Raw genomic sequence first — 16,084 nt, forward strand, 5'->3', positions numbered from 1 at the left:
AGGGGCAAGGATGGGACAAAATAAATTTCCCCAACATGCCGAACAGGGATGGAGTATGACAAAACTATGCGAGACTGGGGCGAAAAACCTATCCTTCGAGCCCGTCCCGCCGCATTGCCAACCCTATATAAGATATATATAGGGACACAAATAATATCATACGTTCATTTTACTAGTATGTAGCCCCGTGCTACCGCACGGGAATGGATATATTATTAATCATGAGTTTATTCATGTTTAAAAGGCCCAATTAAGTCTAAATTTATATTATTAACCAGAAAATTTCATTAACAAAACTTAGCAATATATACATTTTACACAGAAAGATGAACCTTGGTGACAATGTTTATCCAAAAGATCCATTCACGCTTTTGAATCTTCAATCTCTATTGGTGATTGAAATTTTCGTAGCTTAAAAAATTAAAAAAAAAAAAAAATCCTTAGAGTTGTACTCATTTTGTAGTTTTACGATGAGTCATTTTGTAACATGATAGACATTTGTACGAAGAAAAAACCTCTGAAGTTCCATGGCTGATAAAAAAAAATCTCTCTAATCTCTTTTTATAGAGAGATGGGTTTGTGCGTGTTTTTATACATCCTTCATAGTTGTATTATAACGAAGTAGGTCCAATGAATTTAGATTGGTACTACCGATTCCCATAGCATAAGTGTTTAATGTGTTATTAATTTCATTTCATTGGCTTCTACACATGATAGCAAAATTAAAAATAATTAGATTGTACACGTGTATAGTAAAATTAGACTCTAATTTCAGATTCGAATTAAACAATTGGAATGATAATATATGATAGTAACAACAATAGGAAAATTCAAATAAAATCTCGGATTAAATTGTAATAATCTGAATAAAAAATTATAGTAGAAAGGCAGGGAAGTAACTTAACACCAACATTTAAAAATCAAATTGGACACATAGCACAAAATTAAATTGCAATTAGAAATTAATTTGATTCGATTTGAATTCTAAAATTGAACTTCAACTTAATATAATATATATGATTATATTTTTGTCACTTTCAACAAATTAACAAAACCTTAATCTAGACACACTAAATCTATTAAAAAATAAGAACTGATCATTGAGCTTGGAATCTTCTTGGAGGCGCCAATGAAGCGCTAATGTATGAGAGTGTGAAGCAAGGAAGAGTGAGATTGAACATTGTGTTTGAACTCGGCCTTGCTCTAAGAAATCCGTAAGGAGGAAGAGAGGGCAGTGTGTGGATCTAGTTGGTAGAGGTTGAGAGAGGAGGAGACATGGGATGACTATATGGAATTAGAAGGAGATGATGTTTTACTTTTATAGTCTTTCTCGTTAGACTCTTTGGTTCTAATTGTGGTATTAAAAGAGGTCCAGACTCTATTGAGATCACCCATAAAAGTGTGCAGGTGAGATGTTCTTGCTTAGGCCAATGAGTATTATTATTGTGGTTTTCTTGGCTTTCGTGTTAAATGTTAATGCATCATTTATTTGGGCATAAAAATTAGAAAATTTAGATAAGATATATGTCACAAAATTGGATTCCAATTTATAATCTCCATAAAAGTGTGCAGGTAAGATGTTCTTGCTTAGGCCAATGAACATTATCATTGTGGTTTTCTTGGCTTCCGTGTTAAATATTAATGCATCATTTATTTAGGCACAAAAATTAAAAAAATTAGATAAGATACATGACACAAAATTGAAGTCAAATTTATAATCTAATTAAATTTTTTTTTTTTGAGTTTTGGTTAGGACAAGTGGCGCAAAATTGAGAATTCAATTGAAATGTAATTAGATTTTTTTTCTACTTCACCTATTATTATATATATAGATTAGTAAAACTTTATAAGGTATTAATCACGTGAATTTTTTTTTTTCTTTGTTTTGTGTGTATTGAACTTTGTACATTCTTTGATGGAATGGTGCCCCAAATAGAATGGCACACAGTTCTGTCGCATGGCAGAATTATGTTAAAACAGACTTGCTAGGTGCATAAATCGAAAATGTAAAAACTAATAAGAAGAAAGTGACTTGGCTCCTGCCGCTTGTTGAGTTGTTAAGTTGATTTTAAATAAATTGAGTTGCGCGCGAAGAATGTTGGCAGTGCCTAGGTTCACGCAAAAACTTGGAGATGTTTTGTTTGTCCCCCTTCCACGGAGAAATTAAATCCATTTTAACTTCTGTGTACAATTAGTTAATTACATGTTTCAGATTACTTTTATAAATGGTGTATGAATTGTCACAGTTGGATCCAGAAATTTGATCTCCAAATCAGTTAGTATATAACAAGCAAATTAATGAATATTATTATTATAGGACTTAATTTTATATTTCTTTGCCATAATTGATTTTACCGACCTTTTTAAGTAAAAAGCTTCGTAGTTTAGTAATATTTGTATACTCTCATTTTAAAGAAGAACGATGGGTTGAATCCATTTTTTTTTTATTGTTGTAACTATCAAATTATAAATAAAAATAAAAATCTCTCAAGATATAATTTATTTATTTATTACATAATAATAATAATAATACTTTCTCTTCTCTCTCTTTTTTTTTTTTTTTAAAGCCGAAGTGCATGTAGATCAAAAAAATAACCCAATCTATATATATAAAGCTCAGAGAAAGTTCAATTAAAAATTAAAATTAGAATTTAATTTTCGTCATGTGTCTATATTTATATGGGGATCATACTATAATTATCCACTTAAGTTTTTTAATCTTTATGCTAAGTGAGTTAATAAGTCCAAAATACTAAGAATCTAATATTAATAAACTCTAAAATTAAAAATTAAAAAATAAAAAACAATCACATATACTCAATAAAAATCACCACATGTTCTATCTTATTAAAAATTATTAAAAAAAATTATCATAAGTAGTATTAAATTTAGGTCAAAGTCTTAATATGTGACTAATTATGTTTACTTAAAAAAAATTTTGACTAATTATTTTTATTTTTATAATAAAAAAAATTTCTTATTTTTAAATGCATCCATACGTTTGCATGAGTTACATGCTAGTTGAGCATAATGTAAGAATAAAGAGGAAAAAAATTAAATTATAAATTATGTACATAAATAGTCTCAGCCATGCTTTCAATTTAGTTCTCTATTTTTTTTTTTTTTTTGAGAATCTTTCAATTTAGTTCTCTAATTTTTATTGTTCATTTCAATTATTTAACTTCCATTCATTTTTTTAATGTAGTTTATTTGTCCACCTCTATTTAATTTATACCGTTAAATGCACTCAAATGACATTGTTTAGCAATTGCAAAAGAACAGAACTAAATGAAAGGATTAAATTAAAAATACTTAAAAATAAAACTTAAAAACTAAATTGAAATTAGATCAAAGTTAGAGAATGTAATTTATGACTTAATCTAAATAAAAATATCAACCTAAAAATGTGGGCAACTTAAGGTGTTGTTTGGTATTTAAATTTGAAGATTGTTCTTTGAATTTAAATACATAAAATGGTGGGTCACACCAGTAATAGATGTGTTTGGCACATGAATTTTGAAAACAGTTTCTAGAAAATTGTTCACCAAAATTCACTCTAGATAACTGTTTTTTTTTTCTCTCTCCTAGAATACTAAGTATTTTAACACAAACATATGGAGAGAGGAAATAATGTCTTAAAAAACTAACAATAATATAAATCCAAAAGGCCTAACTCTTGGAGGTGTTTTTATTTATTTATTTTTAGTTTTAGTTTTCAGAGTCATTATTCATTAAAAATAATTTGTTACTTTATTTTTTAAATCCATTCTCTCACTCTCTTATTTTGACCACCTCATCATTTGCCTCTCACAAGCATGAAAACCACCACGATTAAGAAGCTGAGCTGTTGGCAAAGTTGATACACCAAGCGTGGGTTGATTAATACGATTCAACTTTGTAGTGCACAATCCAAATCCACTAAGTTCAATTTTTTTGGATTTGTCGATTGGGCTGTAACAATATGTTGTTAGGTTTTTTTGGGTTCAACTAGGTTGTGCATTTTGTTTTTGTTTTTGTTTTTGTTTATTAAAGAGAAATAAAAATAGAAAACAATAGTCAATTTTGTAAAAAAAAAAAAAAAAAAAAAAAAAAAACTTAAAAATTGTTTTTAGAAAAATTCCTAGCCCCTTAATGGATTTAAACCAATGACTCACACCTTAACATGGCATCAGACTCCTTGCGTATGGAAAATATACTAGATTAGTCAGTTTGAATTTGAATGAAATGTCAAGCCATCCATAATTTCTTAGTCAGAAAAACAATTTATTTTGATTGAACCACATAGTTTTGCTTATTGAAATTTTATTAACTTAAAGAAACTAACCTAAATGATAAATGAAGTGACATCTACTAAAGTATTACCACAGAATAATCAGATGAATTTATTCAGCCATATATATATATATATATATATAAGGCTTTACAGCCCTCTTTTCTTTGTGGGGGCCCATCAGGGGACGGGTTGAGGGTTCAAGAAACCATAACAAAATGTTCCTAATCAGTATCTATCTAAGAAAACATACCCATCAGTTGCTTGAATCCTCTCAGGTGGGGTAGCATTTGAGGGGAGATCCCTCTTGTAGACAGCATATGTCAATATAACTCCAAGACGGTTGGATTTCAGTAGCCTGAAAGGAGCAGTTAGAACTCCCTTTCCAGAAGCTCTTGCACGCAATATATTTTCACGATCTTCCTGTTGGTCCATAATTGGTTGAAAATTTTCATTTGAAGATCATATATTTAAAATATTCAGAATGTTAAGACTTAGAAGAAGCGCTTTCTGAGTCATAACCAAATTCTGTTTCAATGTAAATGGATTGAACTTCAATTCAATAATTCAATCTGGTCAATTGCCAACAAATAATGACTAGAGAATATGCAGAAGATAGAAACGAAACTTACCTTCCCCGACAGCAAATCGATCGAAACCACGTGAGAAATGATATCCTGTGCAAAGATGACAGGAGCATATTCTTCTTTAATTGGGGATGGCTCTAAAGCTTCTGGGGCATAGTCATCCTTATGGACAGGGTTTTGTTCGAGAGTATCCATCCTCTTAATTGTCCAACCTTGTTGCTCCTCGAATTGTGCCCTTTCAGAGTGGAGAACCCTTACAGCATATGCCACGCCACTTGTGAGGGGCCTTTCAAAAGCGGTTCTTTCTGTGTATCTCGCGAAAGTCCTCTATACAAGTTTTGAAAGTTAGATTGATTTGTTGACTAAATACTGGTGATCATAGTCAAAAGCAGTCAGATCTGGTTTTAGATTAAGCTAAATTAACCAAATTAACAACCGGAAGTGAGACCTTGAACTAATCCCTCCAAATGAAGAAGACATATCACAAAGTGCAATTGTGTAATGAAATTGTAGCATAATGAAAAGATAAAGGATTAAGAACCGTGCAATTGATCCAAATAAAGGAGGTCACTGGACAAATAGCTCAAGGGTGGTTGTGAATTAAGCCATTTGCATAATGGACATTATTGACCAAAAAAATTTAATGAAAGAAAAAAAGGTGATAGTAAGGGAAATTAAAGCACTTTCATAATGTAGAGTTTGTCCTAAATTGTCCAAATAAGAAAGGAGATCAAGTTACCTGATCAATAGCAGAGGGTTTCTTGCCGTGGTGGAAGGTTGAGATCAGAATGGACATGGCTTGAATATGATTCATACTTACATTAAACTGGTCCTGCAACATCCTAGCCCTCTCATCACACATACTTTGAAGGGTCTCTTTCCTCTTCTCAGTAGCTTGTAGCCTCATGTACCAGAAGATCGATAAAGACACTATGAGCCAACCAACTACCCATGTCATCAAAAGCTTCTTCCACCATGTTTTGGGGACTCTCTTGGACCCAACATACTGGTAGTAGTGATGGTGGATCATACAGCTGTTCCCTAAGATCTTTTCCCACAATTTGAGCCACATCTTGCCACTATCACAAAACATACCAGACTTGGTGTCCATAATCCCTCCATTAATGAACCAATTCATGGAAATTACAGACACAATCCAGCAACATAGCATCAAAAGCAGATGCCCCACTTTTAGACCAAACCCAACTACGTGAAGCAAACTCATCAACAGCAGTAACCAACAACACAACTTAACAACAAGAAACAGTAGCAATATGAAGTGGGTTTGACTTCTTGCTACTTCCAGCGATATAGATAGAGATAGAAAGAGGGAGACCCACTATCAAATCCACAGAACCTGTCTAGTTAAACCCAACATCAAAAAAGAAAAACTCAAACTTGCAAGAAGTTCAAGAAGAACAAGAAAGAAGAAGAAACGAAAAGCTCAGCTAGCCTGAAGCTCACCTTCCAACTCCAACTCCAACTCCAACTCCAACTCCAAATTCACTAGAAACAGGAGAGGTTGATAGTGATGTGTGGAAATGGGAAGATGCTATCTTATCCAACCAAATAGCTTCGAGTTGGGAAATGCAAGCGAAAGTCGGAGAGAAAAGAATTTCACTTCACTTCACACACCCAAAAAAAGGAATCAAAGAATCCCAAGATTCTGAGTTTCTAATCCCAAACAAATTTTTGTGATTTTATCCTGTTAACTACCAACCAAAACCCAGAACCAGAAAAATGGGCAAACTAACCAACAAAGATTCTAAATTTAGTTAAACAAATCAGAAAACAAAACCCCACAACAACCAAAAAGAATCTAGTTTGTAACTTTCCTTAACTTCCTGAAATAAAACAAGGAGGAGATCAAGTATGTGAGTTTTGAAGTTTGACTCTTTGAGTAAACCAACCTGAACAACAGTACTCTTAACACAGAAGCAGCTCTATGATAATGACCAAGAATGGTTGCAGAAGAAGCAGTTGCAGTAGCAGTAGAAGAAAAAGAAGCTGAGCAGAGTGAGTTCTTCATGGGCATTTAGAATCTATGAAAAACAAAAGATAGAGAAGAGTATCAAAATATGGTGGTAGAAAGAAATGTCTGCTAGCAAAGGCCATTACCCATTATCTCTATCCATCCATACCATCCACCCCAAAAATAAACAATAAAAAATTCATCAAAAAAAAAAAACAATAAAAAAAAAGTAGAATATAATAATTAATTTAATATCATTATATATATATATATATTTTTTTTTTTTTTTAAAAATGAGATATATAGTGTAAAATAATGGAATAAAAGTTTATAAGGGTAGAAAAGGTATACTACCACTCATCAAAAATCACTGCTTTTTCCAACTTTCCATTTGTGTTCACTGTTCACATCCCTATCCATCCAATACCAGTAGACAACTCCTACACGCTAAGTCGTTAACTCTATGTGTTTGTATGGCTGTACTTTTCTATGGCAAAAGTACCCTTGCATGGAAACAGAATTTCAACCATCAAACATTTTTAACTTTTTTGCCTCAATCGCATTAGATACCTTGTACTTTTCCTTAATTGCCATTTGCCCATGAATGACGCCAAGAGTCAAAAAGATTAGGTAAAGAGGTAACCAGCACTCACACTAAAACTGGAAGGAACCTCTCAAGGTGTTATTATCATCTTCTTTATTATGTTCTGTAATCCAAATCAATTTACAGGTATACAGCTCTAAAATTCATTCGAAGCAACATTTTTTTTCTCAGCTTAAAATAGTATGATACCTTTAAGAATTGAATAATTTGATAAGAATGTGATTGATGATTAGAGATTAGTCTTTAAATAAATCTTTTTTACTTATAGTAAATACTAAATAGCGTAGCTTTCTTTTGAAGTTAAATGTTACCTTATTTTATACAGTTTGATGTATGTTAATAAAGGAAGCTAAAAAAACATTATTATTGAGTGTGTTTTTTTTTAGAGGTCTAGATTTTGGACTCCCAAAGCATAAAATAATATACGTTTATCAATTAGGAAATCCTGGTTCTCTCAAAACAACCAACAAACCAATTGGATCCATAATTTTTTTCAAAATAGGATACATGAGGTTTTGATAATTACATAGTGATAGTAATAGTATAGCATTCAAAACGAGGGNGCCCAAAGAGTCAAAAAGATTAGGTAAAGAGGTAACCAGCACTCACACTAAAACTGGAAGGAACCTCTCAAGGTGTTATTATCATCTTCTTTATTATGTTCTGTAATCCAAATCAATTTACAGGTATACAGCTCTAAAATTCATTCGAAGCAACATTTTTTTTCTCAGCTTAAAATAGTATGATACCTTTAAGAATTGAATAATTTGATAAGAATGTGATTGATGATTAGAGATTAGTCTTTAAATAAATCTTTTTTACTTATAGTAAATACTAAATAGCGTAGCTTTCTTTTGAAGTTAAATGTTACCTTATTTTATACAGTTTGATGTATGTTAATAAAGGAAGCTAAAAAAACATTATTATTGAGTGTGTTTTTATTTTAGAGGTCTAGATTTTGGACTCCCAAAGCATAAAATAATATACGTTTATCAATTAGGAAATCCTGGTTCTCTCAAAACAACCAACAAACCAATTGGATCCATAATTTTTTTCAAAATAGGATACATGAGGTTTTGATAATTACATAGTGATGGTAATAGTATAGCATTCAAAACGAGGGAGTAATATATATATATATATATATATTTTTGCTTAATGATATTGACATCTTAGCTGATTTTACTCCAACAAGTTAAAAAGGAAGTAAAAGCCCCCACCACACCAATGATAAAATAACACCTTTGTTTTTTTTATAGTACAAAAATGTAGTTACAACCAACCCCCCAAACCTAAGAGTAATAGGGTGGGTACCTTTTTAGCTTTTTATATAATTTGTTAACCGTATAGGAAGCAACAAGAAACAATGGGCGGACAAGGAATTAGGCAAACGAAGAAAATAGGTCATGTGCTCGAGGGTAAAACGGTAATTTTGAAGACAGAGGGAGGAGTAAATAGGAAAAAGCGGTTAGAGCGACAGAAATGACAAAAGAGTAAATAAGTGTGAAAAGCAGTGGCAAAGGTGTAAGGGCACTTCAATCAAGGCTTGTCACGAAGTGATTAGGCCATCACTACTACCCACTTCTTTTTGGTGTCCTCTGGGTCTGGGGAGCTCTTTCTGACATCGATGTCCACGTCAGCGCACCGGTTCTCTGCCCCGACCAATCACGTTGCGCAACGTGTAATGCCATAATAGCTTTGCCTTGCTACGTGTCATCTGTGGGGGAGGATAAAATTAAAAGCATCTACCTCTCTCACGTGTACAAAGAGGGCTCCCTCCCTCTACTCCTCTTTGGACTATTATATATCCATGTCGCCTGTCGGCTTCTAAGTGTGCGTGCCTTGCCTACAATAAGGTAAGGTAAGGTTTTGGGTCTACTCCACCGTGCGTTGGAGCCAACACAATATCAACGCGTTATAGAAATTGGACACTGCATTTGTTTTTTTCTTGAGTCTAATCCATGCATTGAATATAAGCTATGTCTTTGAATTAATATATTAATGATAATTTTTTTTTTGTTATTTTTCAATGCAATGGCATCCATTAAATTCTTAATTAACGGGTGCATAATACACTTGTTAACAAAAGCTTTTTTTTAAAAAAATAAGTTAGTTTTTAAGTTTTTAGTCCTAACAAATATAAGTTATGGAAAATGACGAGATATCAATGCCCGCTAACTTAGGACGTGTTTGGTCCTATTTTCATAAAATGTTTTTTAGGTTTTGTTGGCTTTTTTCATAAAACCCCAGCCAAAGAATTCTTAATGAAAGGATAATAGAGATATTGTTGATATTTATAATGATACTGAATTTCCAATTGAAAAAAGAATAGAGCTTACTGTATATAACACATTATTTCTCCACCAGTGAGGTGTGCAAAAGTTTCTTCATGCCAGACAAAGACTGGCCATTGGTTTCAAGACTCACATGTTCAAGGTTTGACCAAATCTGTTTACCCCCATAAGATGTTGAGACAACGCATACTTGCATTTTTATGATTGAAGTATGATGACTTTACCAATAGTTGAGACCTTTTTGAGAGATGTTTTGGCATATATTCCTACTAACAAAATTCCCACTACAGATGGCCAAAATTCTTATCTGTTACTTGATTTTGAAGCTACTCTCCAGCGTCATATCAATTGGTTGAGAAGTCTGAAAGAAAGTCGTCGTTGGGTGGATTATACCTATAGCATTGTATCCTGAGAAGTTTGAAGAATAACAATCCTCATCCCACCCAAAATTCTAGGAATTCATCGATGAGTAGAATCGATTCATAGACGGGTTGACATTTCAAATTTAAAACAGCTTAATATTGCCCTTTCCTACTACTATGTCGTCAAAGAGGCGGTTTTTGTGGTATTTTGGTTTGGGATGCCTCAAGCCAATGTTCCAGTAATAGGCACTACAAAGTTGAAGTAACCCATGTCATACTTCCAGGAAAGCTAAATACACTGAAACAATGGGTAGTAAGGGTCAGAGAAGTCTTTCTTAAAACTAGAATTCTTTAGATCAAAGATTTGGGCAAAAGGGGATTGCCTAATAACCAATTTGGTTCTGAGGTAGGGAATAACCAGTCACACCAAACCAAAAGATGCAGCCAATATTGATTTCAGGCAAAAAACTAATTTTAGATTTTTATTTTATAATTTTTATAAATGGGGTTGTTAGGGGTGGGGAATCTGAAGTAGATGTTTGTAATATAATTACCATAAGACAACTCTAATTGAAACAGATGTAGCAGTGGCTTCTTGGAATCCCTAAGTCTTTACTTGATCTAGGATGTTTGATGAATTTGCAATTCTTGAACCCCTTTCATGCTCATGTCACATTGAGGTAGTGCAGAAGAAAAAATGCTGAATCTTAATAAAACTCAAATTTATTGTACGCAACTCATTCTGGAAAGATTAAGGTTTGCACTTATACGTCTTGTGGTGAATAATGGATTACTGTTACTCATATGTGGTACTAAAGGGGATTTCGATTGGATGACTATAATGATGACTATAATGAAAGAGAGATACTACGTCCACAACATTTTTACAACAAATCATAAATAGTTAGCAGTTATTGGTTCAAATTTGAACCTAACACTAAGATTACTTTTTTGCCCCAACAATAACAACCAGTAACAACCTGCCACTTAAAATTTATTGTAAAAATGTTGTGGATATATCATTTCTCTTAATGAAAAGGCTTACTAATTTCAACTAGGGCATATCAAATAAATAAAAACAACTAATAAGACTTTCACCATTTCCACTGCTGCCAAGCAGGTACATTGGTGGTGTCTTTGATGTCGAGTCACTTGTGGAGAAGTTGCTTCAACAGCTTGCTAGTAAACAGACCATCCTTGTGAATGTTTATGACACTACTAATCGCTCACATCCAATCAGCATGTATGGTTCAAATGTATCAGCTGATGGTTTGCAGCATGTTAGCACTCTTAATTTTGGAGATCCCTTCAGGAAGCATGAGATGCATTGCAGGTAATCATTAAGCTCTTCTCTGTGCTGATTATTATGGGTTCTGCTTATGAGTCATATAGACTTCTTTGGTTATTTTGTAACCAATTGCGGCGTCACATCAAGATTCTGGAAAATTTTTGTCATTTTGAAAGCTTTCTAATAAGTTTCTCCTGTTGTATGACTAGTCCACCTCTATATAACTTGATGTGACTGTACTGTAACTGGTTCCCAAAGAGCCAGTCTCCTGTATCTTGAGAGGAAAATTGTAGCAATAATTGAAATTTAAGAGTTGAAGACTTGAAGCATGTGCAAAACTAAGTTCATTCTTGACACAGATTCAAACAAAAACCGCCATGGCCATGGTTGGCTATAACAACTTCAATTGGCATCCTCGTGATTGCATATCTTGTTGGATATATATTTCATGCAACTGTGAATCGAATTGCTAAAGTGGAGGATGATTACAATAAGATGATGGAGCTCAAAAAAAAAGCCGAGGCAGCTGATGTTGCCAAATCTCAGGTGCTTGATGCTTTAATTACTTAATTACACTATTTAGCTTGCTCTTATCATGCACATGTGGCCCTAATCAAATTATAACCTTTTGTAGTTCCTTGCTACTGTCTCCCATGAGATCAGAACCCCAATGAATGGTGTTCTTGGTGAGTCTTTCAAAATGTTGCTTATTAATTTAATTTAGTTCTTGATATTGCATGATGTTCAAGGTAGAAACTGTTGAGCCATGACACTGCAATTCTGTTAATTTTTCAGGAATGTTGCATATGCTCATGGACACAGATCTTGATGTTACTCAACAAGATTATGTCAGAACTGCACAGGGAAGTGGAAAAGCTCTAGTCTCACTCATAAATGAGGTTTTAGACCAGGCAAAGATTGAATCTGGCAGGCTTGAGCTTGATGCAGTGCAATTTGATCTGCGAGCAATTTTAGATGATGTTCTGTCACTCTTTTCTGGAAAGTCCCAGGAAAAGGGAGTGGAGGTAATAAGTCTTTCTTGTTTTGCATTATCAGTCATTGCATGCTGCTTTCTGCTCTACATTTTCTCTGTCAATGTACTGAATTGATGGACTTTTGCATGGCCAAACTCGTGGAGCAGCTGGCAGTTTATATTTCAGACCGGGTTCCTGAAATGCTAATTGGTGATCCAGGAAGGTTTCGCCAAATCATTACCAATCTTATGGGTAACTCAATGAAAGTAAGTACACAGTAGGTTATAAAATCATTACCTTCTAAGTGGAAAAACTTTATGGGAAAAAGAAAAGGGATAGTGTTTACCATTACTTAAAAGATATACAGAGAGAGAGAGAGGGGGGGGGGGGTGTTGGAGGGGAAGGGAATGAACAATCATGAGAATCTATTCTGTCATTACTCTATGCAAAGCAAGGTTGGTTTGATATTAAAAACTGAGGGCTTGTAGGTGAAAGTGTTTTCATTTTCATCTGGGGGAAAAAGATTAGAATGATGAAATTTAACGGATTTAAAGAATTAATTTTTCTTTTCTCATCCAAAATAAATAAATAAATAAATAAAATAGTTTTGAATTGTGCTATAGGCATAATGGTATATTACATAGGAATCTTAGAACGTGAAAGCGATTAATGTTAATGAAATCTAAAGTTATGCTGCCTATTTTTTTTTTTTTTTTTTTTGCATTAAGTAACAAAAACTGATAATTATGTTGCAGTTTACAGAGAAAGGACACATATTTGTCACTGTTCATCTTGTCGAGGAGGTGATTGGTTCAACAGAAGTTGAGACATCATCAGAGAACACCTTGAGTGGATTCCCTGTCACTGATAGATGTAGTAGTTGGAAAGGATTTAAGGCTTTCAGTCAAGAGGGATCCACTTTTCCTCTCTCACCTCCCTCAGACTCAATCAACCTAATTGTATCTGTTGAGGATACAGGAGTAGGGATCCCTCCGGAGGCGCAATCTCGTGTTTTCACTCCTTTTATGCAGGTTGGTCCATCAATCTCCCGAATACATGGGGGCACAGGTATTGGCCTGAGCATAAGCAAGTGTTTAGTTGGCCTTATGAATGGGGAAATTGGTTTTGTGAGCATTCCAAAGACTGGTTCCACCTTTACATTTACTGCTGTCTTCACCAATGGCTGCTCCAATCCCAATGAGTATAAAAGCCATAAAATTAACAACCAATCCAATTCTGCATCCACAGAATTTCAGGGCATGACAGCATTAGTTGTAGACCCTAGACCTGTACGGGCTAAGGTCTCAAGATATCATATCCAACGGCTTGGAATTAGTGTTGAAGTAGTCTCTGATTTGAATCAAGGTTGGTCTAACATAAGCAGTGGCAATGGGGCTATTGATATTGTCCTTGTTGAACAGGAGGTTTGGGATAGGGATTCACACCTTTCATCTCTTTTCATTAATAACTTTAAGAAAATTGACCGTCGGACTCCTCCTAAGTTGTTCATTCTAGCTAATTTTATCAGTACGTCTAGAACAAGTGCCACAACTTCAGGTGATAATACCCCATCTATCATCATGAAGCCCCTAAGATCAAGCATGCTTGCTGCCTCATTACAGCGAGCCATGGGTGTTGGAAGCAAGGGGAATGCCCGCAATAGGGAGCTCCCCGCTCTCCGCAATCTTCTTCTCGGGAGAAAAATCCTTATCATAGATGACAATAATGTGAATCTGAAAGTAGCTGCTGGTGCTTTGAAGAAGTATGGGGCTGAAGTAGAATGTGCAGACAGTGGAAAAAAGGCAGTCTCATTGCTTAAGCCACCTCACTGTTTTGATGCCTGTTTCATGGATATCCAAATGCCGGAAATGGATGGGTATGTGATGCTTGATTGCCTAATGATTTCAGAAAGGCTTTTCTTTAGAAAACAAGAAATAAATAAAATATTATTCTAATGATCTAATTCTAAAATCTGTACTCGTAGCTGTCAAGTTAACCATTTGGGTAATTGTAGGCTGCCTTGTGCACAGTGGCATCTGTTTTTATCAAGTTTTTTCAAGGTTTTTTATTTTTTTATTTTATCAAGTTTGTTGTCATTGATTATTGATAGTAACTCTCTTTGGATTGAATGCTTTGCTCTTTCCATTGATGATCTTTTTTCATTTTTACTAATTTAAAGACGTGATTGGTAGATCAATCATGAGATCTGAGAACCATTGAATCTCCCTTTGGCACAGGTTTGAAGCTACAAAACTAATTCGGGAAATGGAGAAACATGGAGAAACATCTGTGGAGGCCTATGATAATGTTTCAAACTGGCATGTTCCCATTTTGGCCATGACAGCAGATGTAATCCAGGCTACACACGAGGAATGCCTAAAATGTGGAATGGATGGATATGTTTCAAAACCATTTGAAGCTGAACAACTTTATAGGGAGGTTTCACGGTTTTTCCAATCAGTTCCAAATGGGAATCTATAGAGACGACTTCTGTTCTAATGGCTTGCCAATGATACAAGCATGACTAGCTGTTCTCGTGGATGCTTAGGAATGCTTAAATGGGTTCAAATTCTTTCCAGGAGTAAGTTCTTCTGAACCAAAACTTGTTTTGTGATTTTATAGTTGCTAAGGGGTGACTATGTTCTTTAGAAAGTTTACTTAATTCATTTGAATTGTGTCAAGAGCTCACATCAAAAACTTGTTTCTTAATCATTCTTCTGAATTAAAATTGGTGTAGTTAAAACTGCTAGTCTGTTGACTTATTTTGTGCTTGTTATATGCAGGAAGATATTTGCTTATTGTGGCAGAGTGTATATAATAGCCAAGCATGATTGGTTAGGATTGAGTTTTTGTTGATTTTTTCTGATGAGCCAGACGTAGAAGACAGTTCATTTTTTCACGTGTAAAGTTCATCTCATTTCCAAGCCTTTCACCAGGGGTTAGTTATTTGAGGTATCTCTGCAAGTAAAGGTTCTTTGATGGGACCTTAACTGGGCCAAGAAAAATCCCTGGACTTGGATGTATCATAGAAGCTCTGAGGTTGCATCTTCTTCAGTGCAATAATAAAGATTGCACTCCTTGAAGAGATCTCACCCTTTCGCTGAATGTCAATTTTTGTATTATAGTTATTGATTCAGTTGAAGGAATGAAATATAACTTCTCGGCAACGGGAGAGAATGCATTGTGCATGTTACCTACAACTTCAATAAAGATGTTTGATGTGTACTTATATAGTAACCCCTTTTTTTTCCTTATTCTTTTTTCTTCTTTCTTTTTTTTCCTAACATGCGAAAAGTTTGTCCAACAGAGAATTGATGTAACTAAGACACTGTATACATTTGAGTAATATCACCATTCTTGCCTGATCTGTACATTTCTTGTACCACTTCGGCTAATTATGATTTTCAGTATGGTATCAATGCAAACATACTTCTTGAACCCCTGGCATACAACCAAGTTATACTGTTGAGTGTTGTGTGTAAATTATTGTATTTACTGGAAATCTAAATCATTTCCCTAAGTAATTGAATACAAGTAGTAATACTTATCTCTAATTGTTCTAGAACTAGAAGCAACTTCAGAAAATTTTCTTTCGAGATTGGAAATGGAATTAATAGATCAAAATAGGCACTACAAAACAGGAATTCAATAGAACAAGATGAACAAACTTGACAGCAAATTGTTACTTGTACCACCATGCTTGATAACTGAAAATTGGCCCTTCCAGCTCTCC

At 34.1% G+C, this 16,084-nt stretch overlaps 2 protein-coding genes across 3 annotated transcripts; one reads left to right on the plus strand and one right to left on the minus strand.

Annotated features, from left to right (window-relative positions):
- Positions 1–4,134: 4,134 nt before the first annotated feature.
- On the minus strand, positions 4,135–7,012 carry LOC136067919 (histidine kinase 3-like). Of its 2 annotated transcripts, none has more exons than XM_065774365.1 (4): positions 6,322–7,012; positions 5,597–6,214; positions 4,903–5,184; positions 4,135–4,693 (listed from the first exon to the last, which is right to left on the minus strand). In XM_065774365.1, the coding sequence occupies exons 2-4, from the start codon at positions 6,080–6,082 to the stop codon at positions 4,499–4,501; spliced, it is 963 nt and encodes a 320-aa protein (XP_065630437.1). In that variant the 5' UTR covers positions 6,083–6,214; positions 6,322–7,012; the 3' UTR covers positions 4,135–4,498. The 2 variants fall into 2 exon arrangements, with proteins under 2 accessions (XP_065630437.1, XP_065630436.1); XM_065774364.1 differs by having other exon boundaries at positions 5,597–6,218.
- A 2,683-nt stretch (positions 7,013–9,695) lies between these two features.
- LOC112030007 (histidine kinase 3) lies at positions 9,696–15,789 on the plus strand. The gene is made up of 8 exons (XM_024062692.2): positions 9,696–11,422; positions 11,737–11,923; positions 12,012–12,063; positions 12,173–12,402; positions 12,519–12,617; positions 13,107–14,227; positions 14,589–14,932; positions 15,135–15,789. The coding sequence occupies exons 1-7, from the start codon at positions 11,331–11,333 to the stop codon at positions 14,830–14,832; spliced, it is 2,025 nt and encodes a 674-aa protein (XP_023918460.2). The 5' UTR covers positions 9,696–11,330; the 3' UTR covers positions 14,833–14,932; positions 15,135–15,789.
- The last annotated feature ends 295 nt before the right edge of the window (positions 15,790–16,084 follow it).

The sequence above is a fragment of the Quercus suber genome, unplaced genomic scaffold (genome assembly GCF_002906115.3).
Source record: "Quercus suber isolate HL8 unplaced genomic scaffold, Cork oak 2.0 scaffold_91, whole genome shotgun sequence".
NCBI lineage: Eukaryota > Viridiplantae > Streptophyta > Magnoliopsida > Fagales > Fagaceae > Quercus > Quercus suber.